This window comes from Oncorhynchus mykiss, chromosome 16 (genome assembly GCF_057628025.1).
Source record: "Oncorhynchus mykiss isolate SJ-2025 chromosome 16, ASM5762802v1, whole genome shotgun sequence".
NCBI classification, from domain to species: domain Eukaryota; kingdom Metazoa; phylum Chordata; class Actinopteri; order Salmoniformes; family Salmonidae; genus Oncorhynchus; species Oncorhynchus mykiss.
In genome coordinates this window covers 61,732,242-61,748,276 of record NC_143037.1, presented here as the reverse complement: position 1 = coordinate 61,748,276, position 16,035 = coordinate 61,732,242, and the positions used below count along the sequence as shown (strand labels likewise).

At 40.3% G+C, this 16,035-nt stretch overlaps 1 protein-coding gene across 1 annotated transcript in view; it reads right to left on the bottom strand.

Annotated features, from left to right (window-relative positions):
* LOC110492422 (FYVE, RhoGEF and PH domain-containing protein 3) overlaps positions 1-8,333 on the bottom strand; it is a 112,703-nt gene extending 104,370 nt beyond the window's left edge. The window contains exon 1 of the mRNA XM_036947396.2: positions 7,931-8,333. Coding sequence (XP_036803291.2) covers positions 7,931-7,955 — 25 coding nt within the window. The 5' untranslated portion in view covers positions 7,956-8,333. The remainder of the gene's footprint in view (positions 1-7,930) is intronic.
* Positions 8,334-16,035: the final 7,702 nt, after the last annotated feature.

Below are 16,035 nucleotides of genomic sequence, written 5' to 3'. Positions count from 1 at the left end.
CTTTGGCAAAGTAAAGATATGTTTTCCATGCCAATAAAACCCTTAAAATGAATTGAAAGAAAGAAAGAAAGAAAGAAAGAAATAAATAATGAACACTGTGAAAGCTCTGAAAGAAGCATGGTGAGTTTGAGACAGTGTGAAAGCTCTGAAAGAAGCATAGTGAGTTTGAGACAGTGTGAAAGCTCTGAAAGAAGCATGGTGAGTTTGAGACAGAGTGTGAAAGCTCTGAAAGAAGCATGGTGAGTTTGAGACAGAGTGTGAAAGCCCTGAAAGAAACATGGTGAGTTTGAGACAGAGTGTGAAAGCTCTGAAAGAAGCATGGTGAGTTTGAGACAGAGTGTGAAAGCTCTGAAAGAAGCATGGTGAGTTTGAGACAGAGTGTGAAAGCTCTGAAAGAAGCATGGTGAGTTTGAGACAGAGTGTGAAAGAGCTAAAGCACAGAAACAGAAACTGTGAGTTGGGGACAAAAAAAGACAGTGTTGGATGGGAGAATTTCTAAATGTTTTCCCCTCCTCTTCCTCCTCCTCCTCTTCTTATCTCTACCACCTGTGTTCAGTGTTTATTTAACACGGAGGGGTGATGTTTACACAGTCTAGGTTAAACACAGGCGGAGCTAATCACTTCAGTTAATAATAAATCATGTAAACAGCCAGACGCTGCAAAGCATGCTGGGATGGCTGGCGTGCCAGGGCCATTGTCCAGTATCTGATCTGACCCACTAACAGACAGACAGACATCACCCATGTTCACATTCATCCACCTCCCTGGAAGAGAGAGGGAGTGCGAGTTGAGAGACAGTGAGAGAGAGAGAGAGCGAGTTGAGAGAAAGAGAGCGAGAGAACTGAAGAGTTTGTGTGGTCATGCAGAAGATAAGAGAAAACAGGGTCAAACAGGGACAGAGTCATCTGTACAGTAGAGTGAATGTGACAAGGACTCTGTCATCTCAGTCAGAGGAGAAGAACCCTAAAGCAGACTTAAAACAAAACAGAAAAGGAGGAAGGAACTCGGCTGCTTCAGGCAAAAACCTAAGTTATTTAAATAAATAAAAATGTACCTTTATTGAACCAGGTAGGCCAGTTGAGAACAAGTTCTCATTTACAATTGCGACCTGGCCAAGATAAAGCAAAGCATTGTGACAAAAACAACAACACAGAGTTACACATAAACAAACGTACAGTCAATAACACAATAGATACATCTATGTAGTGTTTGAAAATGTAGAAGAGTATGGAGGTAAGGCAATATACAGGCCATAGAGGTGAAATAATTACAATTGAGCATTAACACTGGAGTGATAGATGTGCAGATGATGATGTGCAAGTAGAGATACTGGGGTGCAAAAGAGGATAAGTAACAATGTGGGGATGAGGTACTTGGGTGTGCTATTTACAGATTGGCTGTGTACAGGTACAGTGATCGGTAAGCTGCTCTGACAGCTGATGCTTAAAGTTAGAGATGGAGATATAAGTCTCCAGCTTCAGTGATTTTTGCAATTTGTTCCAGTCATTGGCAGCAGAGAACTAGAAGGAAAGGCAGCCAAAATAAGTATTGGCTTTGGGGATGACCAGTGAAATATACCTGCTGGAGCGTGTGCTACGGGTGGGTGTTGCTATGGTGACCAGTGAGCTGAGATAAGGCGGGGTGTTACCTAGCAAAGGCTTATAGATGAGTGGGTTTGGGTTTGGTGGGTTTGGTGACGAATATGAAGCGAGGCCCAGCCAACAAGAGCATACAGGTCGCAGTGGTGAGTTGTATATGGGGCTTTGGTGACAAAACGGATGGAACTGTGATAGACTACATCCAGTTTGCTGAGTAGAGTGTTGGGGGCTATTTTGTAAATGACATCGCCAAAGTCAAGGATAGGTAGGATAGTCAGTTTTACGAGGGTATGTTTGGCAGCATGAGTGAAAGAGGCTTTGTTGCAAAATAGGAAGCTGATTCTAGATTTAATTTTAGACTAGAGATGATTAATGTGAGTCTGGAAGAGTTTACAATCTAACCAGACACCTAAGTATTTATAGTGGTCCACATATTCTAATTCAGAATAGAGTAGTGATGCTAGTCGGGTGGGAGTGTGCAGGCAGAAATCGGTTGAAGAGCATGCACTTAGTTTTACTAGCATTTAAAAGCAGTTGGTTGCCACGGAAGGGATGTTGTAAGGCATTGAAGCTCGTTTGGAGGTTTGTTAGCACAGTGTTTAAAGAAGGGTCAGATGTAAACAGAATGGTGTCATTTGCATAGAGGTGGATCAGAGAATCACCAGCAGCAAGAGCGACATCATTGATATATACAGAGAAAATAGTCGGCCTGAGTATTGATCCCTGTGGCACCCCCATAGAGACTGCCAGAGGTCTGGACAACAGGCCCTCCGATTTGACACACTGAACTCTATCTGAGAAGTGTTTGGTGAACCAGGCGAGGCAGTCATTTGAGAAGCCAAGGCTATTGAGTCTGCCGATAAGAATGCAGTGATTGACAGAGTCGAAAGCCTTGGGAAGGTCGATGAAGACGGCTGCACACTTTTATCAATGGCGGTTATGATATTGGCTCCTGACTTCCCTGAAAGGTTGCATATTGCGGGGGCTATTCGATGCTAATGCAGAACGCCACAGGATGTTTTTGTGCTGGTCAAGGGCAGTCAAGTCTGGGGTGAACCAAGGGCTATATCTGTTCTTAGTTCTACATTTTTTAATGGGGCATGCTTACTTAAGATGGTGAGGAAAGCACTTTTGAAGAGCAATCAACTTTTGAAGAGCAATCAGGCATTCTACTGACGGGTTGAGGTCAATATCCTTCCAAGATACCCGGGCCAGGTCGTTTAGAAAGGCCTGCTCACTGAAGTGTTTTAGGGAGCGTTTGACAGTGATGAGGGGTGGTCGTTTGACTGCGGACCCATTACCCACGCAGGCAATGAGGCAGTGATCACTGAGATCCTGGTTGAAGACAGCAGAGGTGTATTTAGAGGTCAAGCTGGTCAGGATGAGATCTCAGTGGGTGCCCATGGTTACGGATTTATGGTTGTACCTGGTAGGCTGCTTGATAATTTGTGTGAGATTGAGGGCATCTAGCTTAGATTGTAGGATGGCTAGGGTTAGATAGGTCACCCAAAGCTATGTTGTGTTGTGGTTTATTTTTGGTAATTCTTCATGAAGATCCTCTGTGCGAACACACACCCACACACACTTTTCTAAGAGGGCCCTGAGCTGGTCTTCCCATGTGAACAGTAAGGAGTACAGGGGGAGGTCTGAGAGAGGAAAGAGAGAGATGTTAACTTCTCTAGGGTAGGGGGCAGCATTTGGAATTTTGGATGAAAAGCATGCCCAAATTAAACTGCCTTCTACTCAGGCCCAGAAGATAGGATATGCATATAATTAGTAGGTTTGGATAGCAAACACTCTAAAGTTTCCAAAACTGTTAAAATAATGTCTGTGAGTATAACAGAACTTATTTGGCAGGTGAAAACCTGAGAAAAATCAATTCAGGAAGTAGGATTTTTCATGTACGCGACTGAGAGAGTGCCTTTGTTGTTTAACTTTTATATTGACTACGTTATTGTCCGGTTGAAATATTATTGATTATTTAGGCTAAACACAATCATCGTTTGACATGTTTGTATGAGTTGTGACTGCGTTTGATAGTGTAGATAGAAAATGCCAGAACAAAGTGGCGGTTTTCGGATATAAAGAGACGTTATCAAACAAAAGGAACATTAATTGAATAAGAGCCAATCGATCCCTCCCCAGAGACCCTCAACAAACATACTCTCTACAGTTCACCTCCACAACTACCTCTGTTATAGTCCTCTACCACTCTTTCCAACCATCTCTGTCTGTAGGCTACACTTCCTCTTTGTAAGAGCTATATCATTTCATCTCTATGCTAAAATGTCCCTTGTCTAATATTACAGATGTCTGATCTTAAAGAGGAACTCCACTCATGATTATGTGGCCCCTTAAATTTAACCAGTTTCGTTGCAGGAGTAAAACAATCCTTCAGGAGGAGGAATTAATTATCCTAAAAAATAAGTTATAATTTCTAACAGGAAATTTGTTTTAACAGGCTGCAGTGGGCTATAGTTCGATACACTTATGTCGTAGTGGAGGTTAATATTTATTTTGTGTTATTAAGCTATATAAAACGACAGTTGTTGATGAGTATGGCTGCATTTCAGATACATTTTTGTACATTTGAATGTCGCAGTAGTATGACCTAGGCCAGTTATTCTGTCCGGTGCTTTAACATTTGAGCAAGAGAGAGCGAGAAAGAGAACTACAGGTTTTCAGTGAATTTATGTAAATCACCAGGCTGATTTGAATCACAGGAAAATTATCTGCAACAACAGGGTGATCAAATTAAGATAGATCTATCTGTATGTTATGGTTCGCAAAATAACTATGTCATTTAGTGTGCACTTTGAAATAAACCCACGTGAAAGGCCTCTGTAGACATCTCTATTCACCTCTAAACAGCCTGTTACAACTGTGTGATAACACATCTCTATTCACCTCTAAACAGCCTGTTACAACTGTGTGATAACACATCTGTAGTCACCTCTAAACAGCCTGTTACAACTGTGTGATAACACATCTCTATTCACCTCTAAACAGCCTGTTACAACTGTGTGATAACACATCTGCTGTCGCCTCTAAACAGCCTGTTACAACTGTGTGATAACACATCTGTAGTCACCTCTAAACAGCCTGTACCAACTGTGTGATAACACATCTGTAGTCACCTCTAAACAGCCTGTTACAACTGTGTGATAACACATCTCTATTCACCTCTAAACAGCCTGTTACAACTGTGTGATAACACATCTCTATTCACCTCTAAACAGCCTGTTACAACTGTGTGATAACACATCTCTATTCACCTCTAAACAGCCTGTTACAACTGTGTGATAACACATCTGTAGTCACCTCTAAACAGCCTGTTACAACTGTGTGATAACACATCTGTAGTCACCTCTAAACAGCCTGTTACAACTGTGTGATAACACATCTGTAGTCACCTCTAAACAGCCTGTACCAACTGTGTGATAACACATCTGTAGTCACCTCTAACAGCCTGTACCAACTGTTTGATAACACATCTGTAGTCACCTCTAAACAGCCTGTACCAACTGTGTGATAACACATCTGTAGTCACCTCTAAACAGCCTGTACCAACTGTGTGATAACATATCTGTAGTCACCTCTAAACAGCCTGTACCAACTGTGTGATAACACATCTGTAGTCACCTCTAAACAGCCTGTTACAACTGTGTGATAACACATCTGTAGTCACCTCTAAACAGCCTGTACCAACTGTGTGATAACACATCTGTAGTCACCTCTAACAGCCTGTACCAACTGTTTGATAACACATCTGTAGTCACCTCTAAACAGCCTGTACCAACTGTGTGATAACACATCTGTTGTCACCTCTAAACAGCCTGTACCAACTGTGTGATAACACATCTGCTGTCGCCTCTAAACAGCCTGGTACAACTGTGTGATAACACATCTGCTGTCGCCTCTAAACAGCCTGTTACAACTGTGTGATAACACATCTGTAGCCACCTCTAAACAGCCTGTTACAACTGTGTGATAACACATCTGTAGTCACCTCTAAACAGCCTGTACCAACTGTGTGATAACACATCTGTAGTCACCTCTAAACAGCCTGTACCAACTGTGTGATAACACATCTGTAGTCACCTCTAAACAGCCTGTACCAACTGTGTGATAACACATCTGTAGTCACCTCTAAACAGCCTGTACCAACTGTGTGATAACATATCTGTAGTCACCTCTAAACAGCCTGTTACAACTGTGTGATAACACATCTGTAGTCACCTCTAAACAGCCTGTACCAACTGTGTGATAACACATCTGTAGTCACCTCTAACAGCCTGTACCAACTGTTTGATAACACATCTGTAGTCACCTCTAAACAGCCTGTACCAACTGTGTGATAACACATCTGTTGTCACCTCTAAACAGCCTGTACCAACTGTGTGATAACACATCTGCTGTCGCCTCTAAACAGCCTGGTACAACTGTGTGATAACACATCTGCTGTCGCCTCTAAACAGCCTGTTACAACTGTGTGATAACACATCTGTAGCCACCTCTAAACAGCCTGTTACAACTGTGTGATAACACATCTGTAGTCACCTCTAAACAGCCTGTACCAACTGTGTGATAACACATCTGTAGTCACCTCTAAACAGCCTGTACCAACTGTGTGATAACACATCTGTAGTCACCTCTAAACAGCCTGTACCAACTGTGTGATAACACATCTGTAGTCACCTCTAAACAGCCTGTACCAACTGTGTGATAACATATCTGTAGTCACCTCTAAACAGCCTGTACCAACTGTGTGATAACACATCTGTAGTCACCTCTAAACAGCCTGTTACAACTGTGTGATAACACATCTGTAGTCACCTCTAAACAGCCTGTTACAACTGTGTGATAACACATCTGTAGTCACCTCTAAACAGCCTGTACCAACTGTGTGATAACACATCTGTTGTCGCCTCTAAACAAACAACCCAACTCTATATTAAGAGACAGAGAACATACATCTCTCACAACCAACTGTGTGATAACACATCTGTTGTCGCCTCTAAACAAACAACCCAACTCTATATTAAGAGACAGAGAACATACATCTCTCACACGTACGTCAACATGTGCACGCACACACAAACACCTCTCTCTCTCTCTCCGTTGTAATGTCATTCCTGAGGCCAGGCGACACTGCTCTCATCCAGACACTCTCCTGCAGCCTCGTCACATTCCTCACCATGAGGGATTCACATGGAGGAGAGTTAGAACACTAGTCTTTATACACACACCATGTATCCACTTCAGCCTCGGACTGCCCTCTGACTGCCCTCGGACTGTATCCTGCACACCAGATAGCAGCCTGCATATCATTGAACTTCATCATAATCATCATAATTGTAAGTCATTGTAATCATCGTCTTCATCGTTGTAACCCTTATCATCATCGCCTGCACCATCATCACCATTCATAATCTTCAGCAGCACACATCAGAAACCAACTCACCTCTACAGCTATGGATCTATCATAATCACCATCACCACCATCTTCGTCATGCTCATCATATCTCAGTCTATAACTCCCCTCAACATCCTGTCCACCAGATACATGTCATAATCTCATCATCATCTCAAACATCCTCCCATCCTCCTCCTCTCTCTCCATTCAATACAATGGTTTCCCTGTAGCCTAATAACTATAATCAGACAAAACACACAGAATAAAATGAGGAGGGAACTTTACAACAAAGAATACATTCATGTCTGTGTGTGTGTGTGTGTGTGTGTGTGTGTGTGTGTGTGTGTGTGTGTGTGTGTGTGTGTGTGTGTGTGTGTGTGTGTCTGTAGAGCTGAGAGAAGGGCTGAGAGAAGCATATGCCTCTGGATGAGTGGTATGGGGGCAATGATAACGTCAGAGCTGCTGCCACTTGGGGTTTGGTACCGATTTACCCCTCTTCTTGTCTCGTCAGCTGCCCAACGACCTTGAAGGTGTGTGTGTGTGTGTGTGTGTGTGTGTGTGTGTGTGTGTGTGACATGTCATTGAAAGGTAAATGTGCTGCTATGCAGCCTACTAATAAGAACAATCCTTTGCTGTTGGAGGTCGTATTTCTCTCACAGACAAACTGCATAGTTTTAAAGTTGTAATAAGATAATGCAACAACTCCTCACAATACAAAGGAGAAGTTTGCGCCATAAGGAGCTAGTTTTTGCCACATGTAGTAGTAGCAGCAGCACCCCCCATCCCCCCCGCGTAACTTTGTAGCACCGTACCGCCACTCGAAATGGATACTTCAAGACAACCCCCCCAAAGCAAGACACCGTTTCTATTCAGAGCGGCAAACATATAAAGTAGCCAAACCAACCAACTGGCTTACCAGCTGTTGCCGAAACCTCCTGCATCTTGCCGACAGTTGTCCTGCTTGGCTGAACCCTTCTCCGATGCTCAAAGCAGATTGGAAACAGTGCCCGGACGAGCTAACGTTACAGGCAACTCAAACGAAGGAGTGTCCCGACTCGAAGTCCGCTGCTTTTTCCCTTCTCTTGGCAAAATGCTCTAGCCTCCACAGTAGAACATAACGGGCATGTAGTGCTTCTCTCACGAAGATAGAAGAAGTGTTTCCACGAAGAGTTTTTCCTGCATTAGTGCACTGATCCATTCACTCCTCAGGGATCTGCCCTCCTTGCAGCAAAACTATTCCTTCCTCTGAGCTCCACTCCGCCGCTGTGAAGGAGCTGCGCGTTCACGCTGGCTGGTGTAAGGCGCGCTCAAAACTACCCTGGTTGTTCATTGAGTACAGCAGGGAAAAAAAACGGACTATGAGTTTTCATAAATTTGTGTTTATTGCCTTTGCTCTGTCCTTTAAGAGAAAAACAAAAACGTATATTTTACACAATAACCTACAAAATAGTGTTTATTTTGCCGTTCAATTGTCTACCCATTGAGTTTTGTAGAAATATACTTGTAAACTATATTTCTTAGTACCCTACAACGGTATTACTGTTTTATAAACCCAAATCTAAGGTTGTTTTACCATTGGTTTTGTTTTTCAGTTTTTGTAAACAGTGTTTCAATATGTTTAAACAAACTATTATGTCAATCTCATGGACTGTCAGTCCCCACCCAGCCCCTTCCGGCCTCTACCAAACAAAGTGGCAGGGTCAGGCTGTTGAAACACAGATTGTTGTGCCTTTAATTCTCCTTATCATAAAACATGAGTCTGTTTTGACTGTTAGGCAAGGTTATTATATTGGTACACATTCTAAAATGAGCATCACTGTAGACCTACATCCGTGCTCCATTTGGCCATTTGTCTAAGGGTCGCTGGGTTTTGTTCCATCACTGCATTAATGGTTATTGTTGGAGTTGGGAGAGCTTCTCTTCAGTCGCCTGACTGTATCATCCAGTCAGGCGACTGAAGAGAAGCTCTCCCAACTCCAACAATGGCAAAGGGGAAAATACACACACACAAATATTAACTGACATTTCTATGTCGTTGCTTAGGCTCTCTCTCTCTCTCTCTCTCTCTCTCTCTCTCTCTCTCTCTCTCTCTCTCTCTCTCTCTCTCTCTCTGTGTCTCTCTGTCTCTGTCTCTCTGTCTCTCTCTGTCTCTCTCTCTCTCTGTCTCTCTCTCTCTCTCTCTCTCTCTCTCGATACAAGTCTTAATAGTATAAATAGCAGGGTAACATACAGTAAAAAAAACAAAATTTTAGGAGGATCATTTTGAGAATGCTGCTACTGAATCTAAAAGGCCAAGTATTTCTGTGGATGGCTTGAACCTTCTGTCACTTACATAACAATGGCAACAGTCTAGAAGGAGGCAGAGGTTGTTGATTCTGCTTGCTACAAGTCTTTAGTGTCACACTGCTGAGGGAAACACAATAACACCAGAACATTCATCAACGTAAAACACTGCTGACCCACTGGAGTGGAGATAAGCACCATTAGTTGGAGCTTGGGGCTTCTGCTTGTGCCTCTACAAGTCTATGTAGAGAGGTGTCAGCCAGCCAGTCAGTACCACCCATGCTGGCCCAAAGAATGCAGAACTACAGTCCCATTCAACAACATCCTCCGGTCCCCTGGGGGCTCCGACAGTCACAACCACAGACCAGAGCTAAATAACCCCACAGAGCAAGAGGGAGAGGGGGAAATAGAAAGTATGAGGGAGGGAGATGGAAAGAAGGAAAGGGAGGACAGAAATAAAGAGAGTGAAAATGGGGGGAGGGAGTCAGAGAAGTGAAGATAATTGGATGAATAAGAAAGGAAGGCAGCGAGAGAAGAGAGAGGCAGAATTAGGCCGATACCCACTAATTATCAAAATCCAGAAAAGAGCCGTTAAATTCTACAACCACCTGAAAAGAACCGATTCCCAAACCTTCCATAACAAAGCCATCACCTACAGAGAGATGAACCTGGAGAAGAGTCCCCTAAGCAAGCTGGTCCTAGGTCTCTGTTCATAAACACAAACACACCCCACAGAGCCCCAGGACAGCAGCACAATTAGACCCTAGCAAATCATAAGAAAACAAAAAGATAATTACTCAACATATTGGAAAGAATTAACAAAAAAAAAGAGCAAACTAGAATGCTATTTGGCCCTAAACAGAGAGTACACAGTGGCAGAATACCTGACCACTGTGACTGACCCAAACTTAAGGAAAGCGTTGACTATGTACAGACTCAGTGAGCATAGCCTTGCTATTGAGAAAGGTCGCCGTAGGCAGACATGGCTCTCAAGAGAAGACAGGCTAACCTCCTGCCCAATGTATGACCATATTAGAGACACATATTTCCCTCAGATTACACAGATCCACAAAGAATTCGAAAACAAACCCAATTTTGAGAAACTCCCATATCTACTGGGTGAAATTCCACAGTGTGCAATCACAGCAGGGAGATTTGTGACCTGTTGCCACGAGAAAAGGGCAACCAGTGAAGAACAAACACCATTGTAAATACAACCCATATTTAGTTCGCTTTTGTGTATTATCTACCTCACTTTCTTTGGCAATGTTTCCCATGCCAATAAAGCTCATTGAATTGATTTGAAAGGAGGGACGGTGTGAGTTGGGCCATCAACTTCTTTCACACCAATTGGAAATCACACCTGCTCTGTTATGGAACCATGTCACTCAACATAGAGTGTGAACTGAAAGTAAAGTCTCCTGCTGATCAGTTTGTAGGCATGGTTTCAATGCACATAACCAAATATTTTGGGTTCACACCTACAGACTTCAGAGAGAGAGCTCACTTTTGGGGTATCCATTTCTCTCATGAGCCTAGGTGAGAATACACACCCCTGTCCCGCCAGACTGTATGGGATATTTGGTGTCTGATGAGGATAAGTTCATACAGTTTGTCAGAGCTGCTGCGTGTGGAACGTCCTCTGTGCAGACTGGAAGATACAGTCCAGCACTAAAGTATACAAAGCAGGCAGCCATTTAGGTGTGTGTGTGCAGCAGTCAGAGCCACAGGAGGCAGACATGGTGCTGCTGTCTATTCAGCTGTGTGGTGTATGTGTGTGAATGTGTGTTCTGTTGTTAATCAGGGTTCTGTGGACCACCTGATGTGTTCTCTGCTCCTTCCGGATCCTCGTGTGTTCATCTCATCACACGATACTGCTCCTTCAGGGTCCTCGTGTGTCCATCTCATCACATCACATGATATGATATGATATGAGAGAGAGAGAGAGAGAGAGAGAGAGAGAGAGAGAGAGAGAGAGAGCTTTGTGTAGCAGCACACACTCACCAACATATACACAGTCACCAACACATACACACTTGGAAAATAGAAATCATACAAGAATGAAGAATATCATCGGATTCAAACGGTCACTGGTTACCTCTGTATTTGTCAGTGTTATCTTGACACCAAGTGGTCAGAGAAAATACTGCAACAGTTGCAAAAACCACTGTGAAAAGATGTTCTCACCTGCATTCTGTTTCAGGTACAATCATACCACCTGAGCAGTGGGGTAGAACATACTCCACTGACCCATATTCCTTCACATGGTATTAACAGGAAATGGGGGAGATTTCATGACAATGGAGTGACCTCTCATAGGCTGCATTAACACAGGCAGTCCAATAATTATATTTGTTTCACTATTTGATCTTTTGACCAATCAGTTCAGCTCTGAAAAAGTCCCGATGAGAAAAGATCTGATGTGATTGGTCAAAAGATCAATACGTGAGGGTACGAATAGTGTGTATAATAGTTTTATGTTTGAGCCCTGCATGCAAACCCATTGATTGTCTTGATTAGAGCACTTCTTCCATCACTCAGACATCACACTAACTGTTAGCTTCACACATTGCTTTTCATGTGACCGAATGTGTTCAGTACCTGTTGGGTTCCTTGGCCACCACCACAGAGACACAAAGCCAGTCATCCTCATCAGTGCCCCATTTCAGAGAGAACTAGAGGAGATAATTAGGCGTTGCAGCAGTTTCTCCTCCCTCCCACCATCTCTCGCTGTCTCGCACGCAAGCACACGCACACAGCGGAGATGAAGACAAAAAGGGAGAGATTATTTAAAAACGTAATCAATGGCCCTTTTGTTTCCATTCTGCTTCTGTCAAATGGTTATTCATGAGAATTGAACGGTGGTTGGTTGCAGTGCAACTCTAAAAATGCAATTTATACATTTGTCACGGACATTATAATCAGATTAGGCACATAATACACTGAAAATAAATCCTCCTTTTTGTAGAATGCCAGCGTCTGAATGGGGCCGTTTCGTTTATAATTTGTACGTTTATTTGCCACGTGCTCAGGTGTAAAACAGTACAGTGGAATTCTTACCTTGAGAGGTCTTTCCAACAATGCAGTGATAAGAATAATAATACTATAGATAATAATAATAATACTATAGATAATACTAATACTATAGATAATAATAATAATACTAATACTATAGATAATACTACTATAGATAATACCAATAATATAGATAATAATACTATAGATAATAATAATACTAATACTATAGATAAAAATACTATAGATAATAATAATACTAATACTATAGATAATTATCATACTAAAACTATAGATAATTATAATACTAATACTATAGATAATAATAATACTATAGATAATAATACTATAGATAATACTAATACTATAGATAATAATAATAATAATACTATAGATAATAATACTACAGATACTAATAATAGTAATACTATAGATAATACTATAGATAATAATACTAAAGATAATAATAATACGATAGATAATAATAATACTACAGATAATAATAATACGATAGATAATAATAATACTATAGATAATAATACTATAGATAATAATACTAATACTATAGATACTAATAATACGATAGATAATAATAATACTATAGATAATAATACTATAGATACTAATACTAATACTATAGATAATAATACTAATACTATAGATAATAATAATAATACGATAGATAATAATAATACTATAGATAATAATAATACTATAGATGTTAGGGTTTTCTTCCGATGAAGGAGAGGCGGACCAAAATGCAGCGTGGTAATTTTTATACATCTTTAATAAAGATGAAAAACGAACAATACAAAAACAAGAAACGTAACACGAAAACCTAACAGCCTATACTGGTGCAAAACAAACATAGAGACAGGAACAATCACCCACGAAACACTCAAAGAATATGGCTGCCTAAATATGGTTCCCAATCAGAGACAACGATAAACACCTGCCTCTGATTGAGAACCACTTCAGGCAACCATAGACTTACCTAGAGAACCCCACTATACCACAATCCCAATACCTACAAAAAAAAACAAGACAAAACACACCACAAAATAAACCCATGTCACACCCTGGCCTGACCAAAATAATAAAGAAAACACAAAAGACTAAGACCAGGGCGTGACAATAGATAATAATAATAAAAATACTATAGATAATAATAATACTATCGATAATAATAAAAAAAAATACTATAGATAACAATACTATAGATAATAATACTACTACTATAGATAATAATAATACTAATACTATAGATATTAATACTAATACCATAGATAATAATAATACTAATACTATAGATAATAATAATACTATGGATAATAATAATAATAATACTATAGATAATAATAATAATACTATAGATAATAATAATACTATAGATAATAATAATAATAATACTATAGATAATAATAATAAAAATACTATAGATAATAATAATAATACTACTATAGATAATAATAATACAATTGATAATAATAATAATAATAATACTATAGATAATAATAATATGGATAATAACAATAATACTATAGATAATAATAATGCTATAGAAACTATTAATAATGCTATAGATACTAATAATAATACTACTATAGATAATAATAATACTATAGATAATAACGATAATACTATAGATAATAATAATACTATAGATAATAATAATAATACTAAAGATAACAATAATAATAATAATAATAATACTATAGATAACAATAGAACAGAAAAACATTTTTAAGTACAAATAAAAAACACACAATAACTATGATGAGAGTGAAATAAAATAGAATGCAGGTATATACAGTTCAGTGCCAGTACCTCATTCCATGTACAGGGGTACTGCAGTCATTGAGGTGGGTTTATACATATAAAGTGACTGGTAATGGGATATACACTAAGTGTACAAAACATTAGGAACGCCATCCTAATATTGAGTTGCATCCCCCTTTGCCCTCAGAGCAGCCTCAATTCGTCGAGACATGGACTCTACAAGGTGTTGAACGTGTTCTACAGAGATGCTGGCCCATGTTGACTCACACAATACTTCACACAGTTGTGTCAAGTTTGCTGGATGTCATTCTTGATACACACGGAAACTGTTGAGCGTGAATAACCCAGCAGCGTTGCAGTTCTTGAAGCCGGTGTGCCTGGCACCTACTACCATACCCCGTTCAAAGGCAGTTACATCTTTTGTCTTGCCCATTCAGCCGGTGAATGGCACAAATACACAATCCATGTCTCAATTGTCACAAGGATTAAAAATCCTTCTTTAACCTGTCTCCTCGCCTTCATCTACACTGATTGAAGTGCATTTAACAGGTGACATCAATAAGGGTTCATAGCCTTCACCTGGATTCACCTGCTCAATCTATGTCATGGAAATACATGTTTTGGATACTCAGTTTACATGTAAACAGGGCTTAAAAGTGGATGGTAGCAGAAATATATAAATACTTAAAGTCAGTGGCGATTTTAGCAAGTAAATATTGAAGGGGCAAACTCCCCCAAAAAGTGTTAGATGCATGCCAGCAAGCCCCTGCACAACACAAGACTAAACAATACATTAATAATGTCACTATAATGGCGACAAGCGGTGCCCACAAACTGTTAGGGCCTACATAAAGCTGTCCCAACAGCAGATCTTTCTTTTCAGCGCCATGGAGTGAATCCTTACCATCACTACAACTTGCTATCAGCGGAGCCTTGTCTGGCAGCTAAACAGTTCATTCAGCCTCATTTACTGCCTTTTTTAAACACATAGCTGATATGGCTGACTTGCTTAAACAAATGTGGTTTCTACTGACAATTGAGATGTACAAACTATGGCATAAGGGAACGATGAGCGGATAAGAGGCAATCCGTAATTTTGATTAAGACATTAATGAGCGAGCTAAGATAGACGTTGTAAATATAACTATGTGTTTAGCAGTTTTGAAATGCAGCAACAGAATGCAGAACATGGGCTGCTCTTACAGTATTTACCCTGTAAACCAAGTCAAAACCGTAGGATAAATAAAGGGGACATATAAGCAGACAATGAAAGCTCCTACAATATTAGTTTATGAAATTTCTTAAAAACAGGTTATAGGCTACATGTGCACCACCGAGTCAGAACAGTAACATTAGGCGAAATTAAGAGGTGAAAATATACCAAATTATTAGGGTGAGGCACATGGGCTACTAACAGCTTACTACTTAACATACACTTATGTATACTGTAACTAAGATGTAATACTATCTCACTGGCATACTACATCATTTATTCAGCAGCATATAAGACATTTTTGGACTCACCTTGTTGTGATGTGCTCACTTGAACAGGAAGGTGGCGCGGCAGTACTTCATGGTAAAATGTTGTAATCAAGGAAAGAGAAAGAGAAAGATTTACAATTCCGAGTTGGATGACCTTTCAAAACATATTTTCCCAGTCTGAGCTCGTTTATTCCCGACTTCCCAGTTGAAATGCTTGCTGTTAACCACTGTCACCGATTTCTTTCAAACCACTCATTGTTGAATTTGAGATTTCCAACTTGTTATGTAATGTTTATGTCCAATGTGTCACACCCTGGTCAAAGTATTTTGTGTTTATCTTTATTTATTTGGTCAGGCCAGGGTGTGGCATGGGTTTTTGTATGTGGTGTGTATGTATGGGGATTGTAGCTAGTGGGGTGTTCTAGCTAAGTCTATGGCTGTCTGAAGTGGTTCTCAATCAGA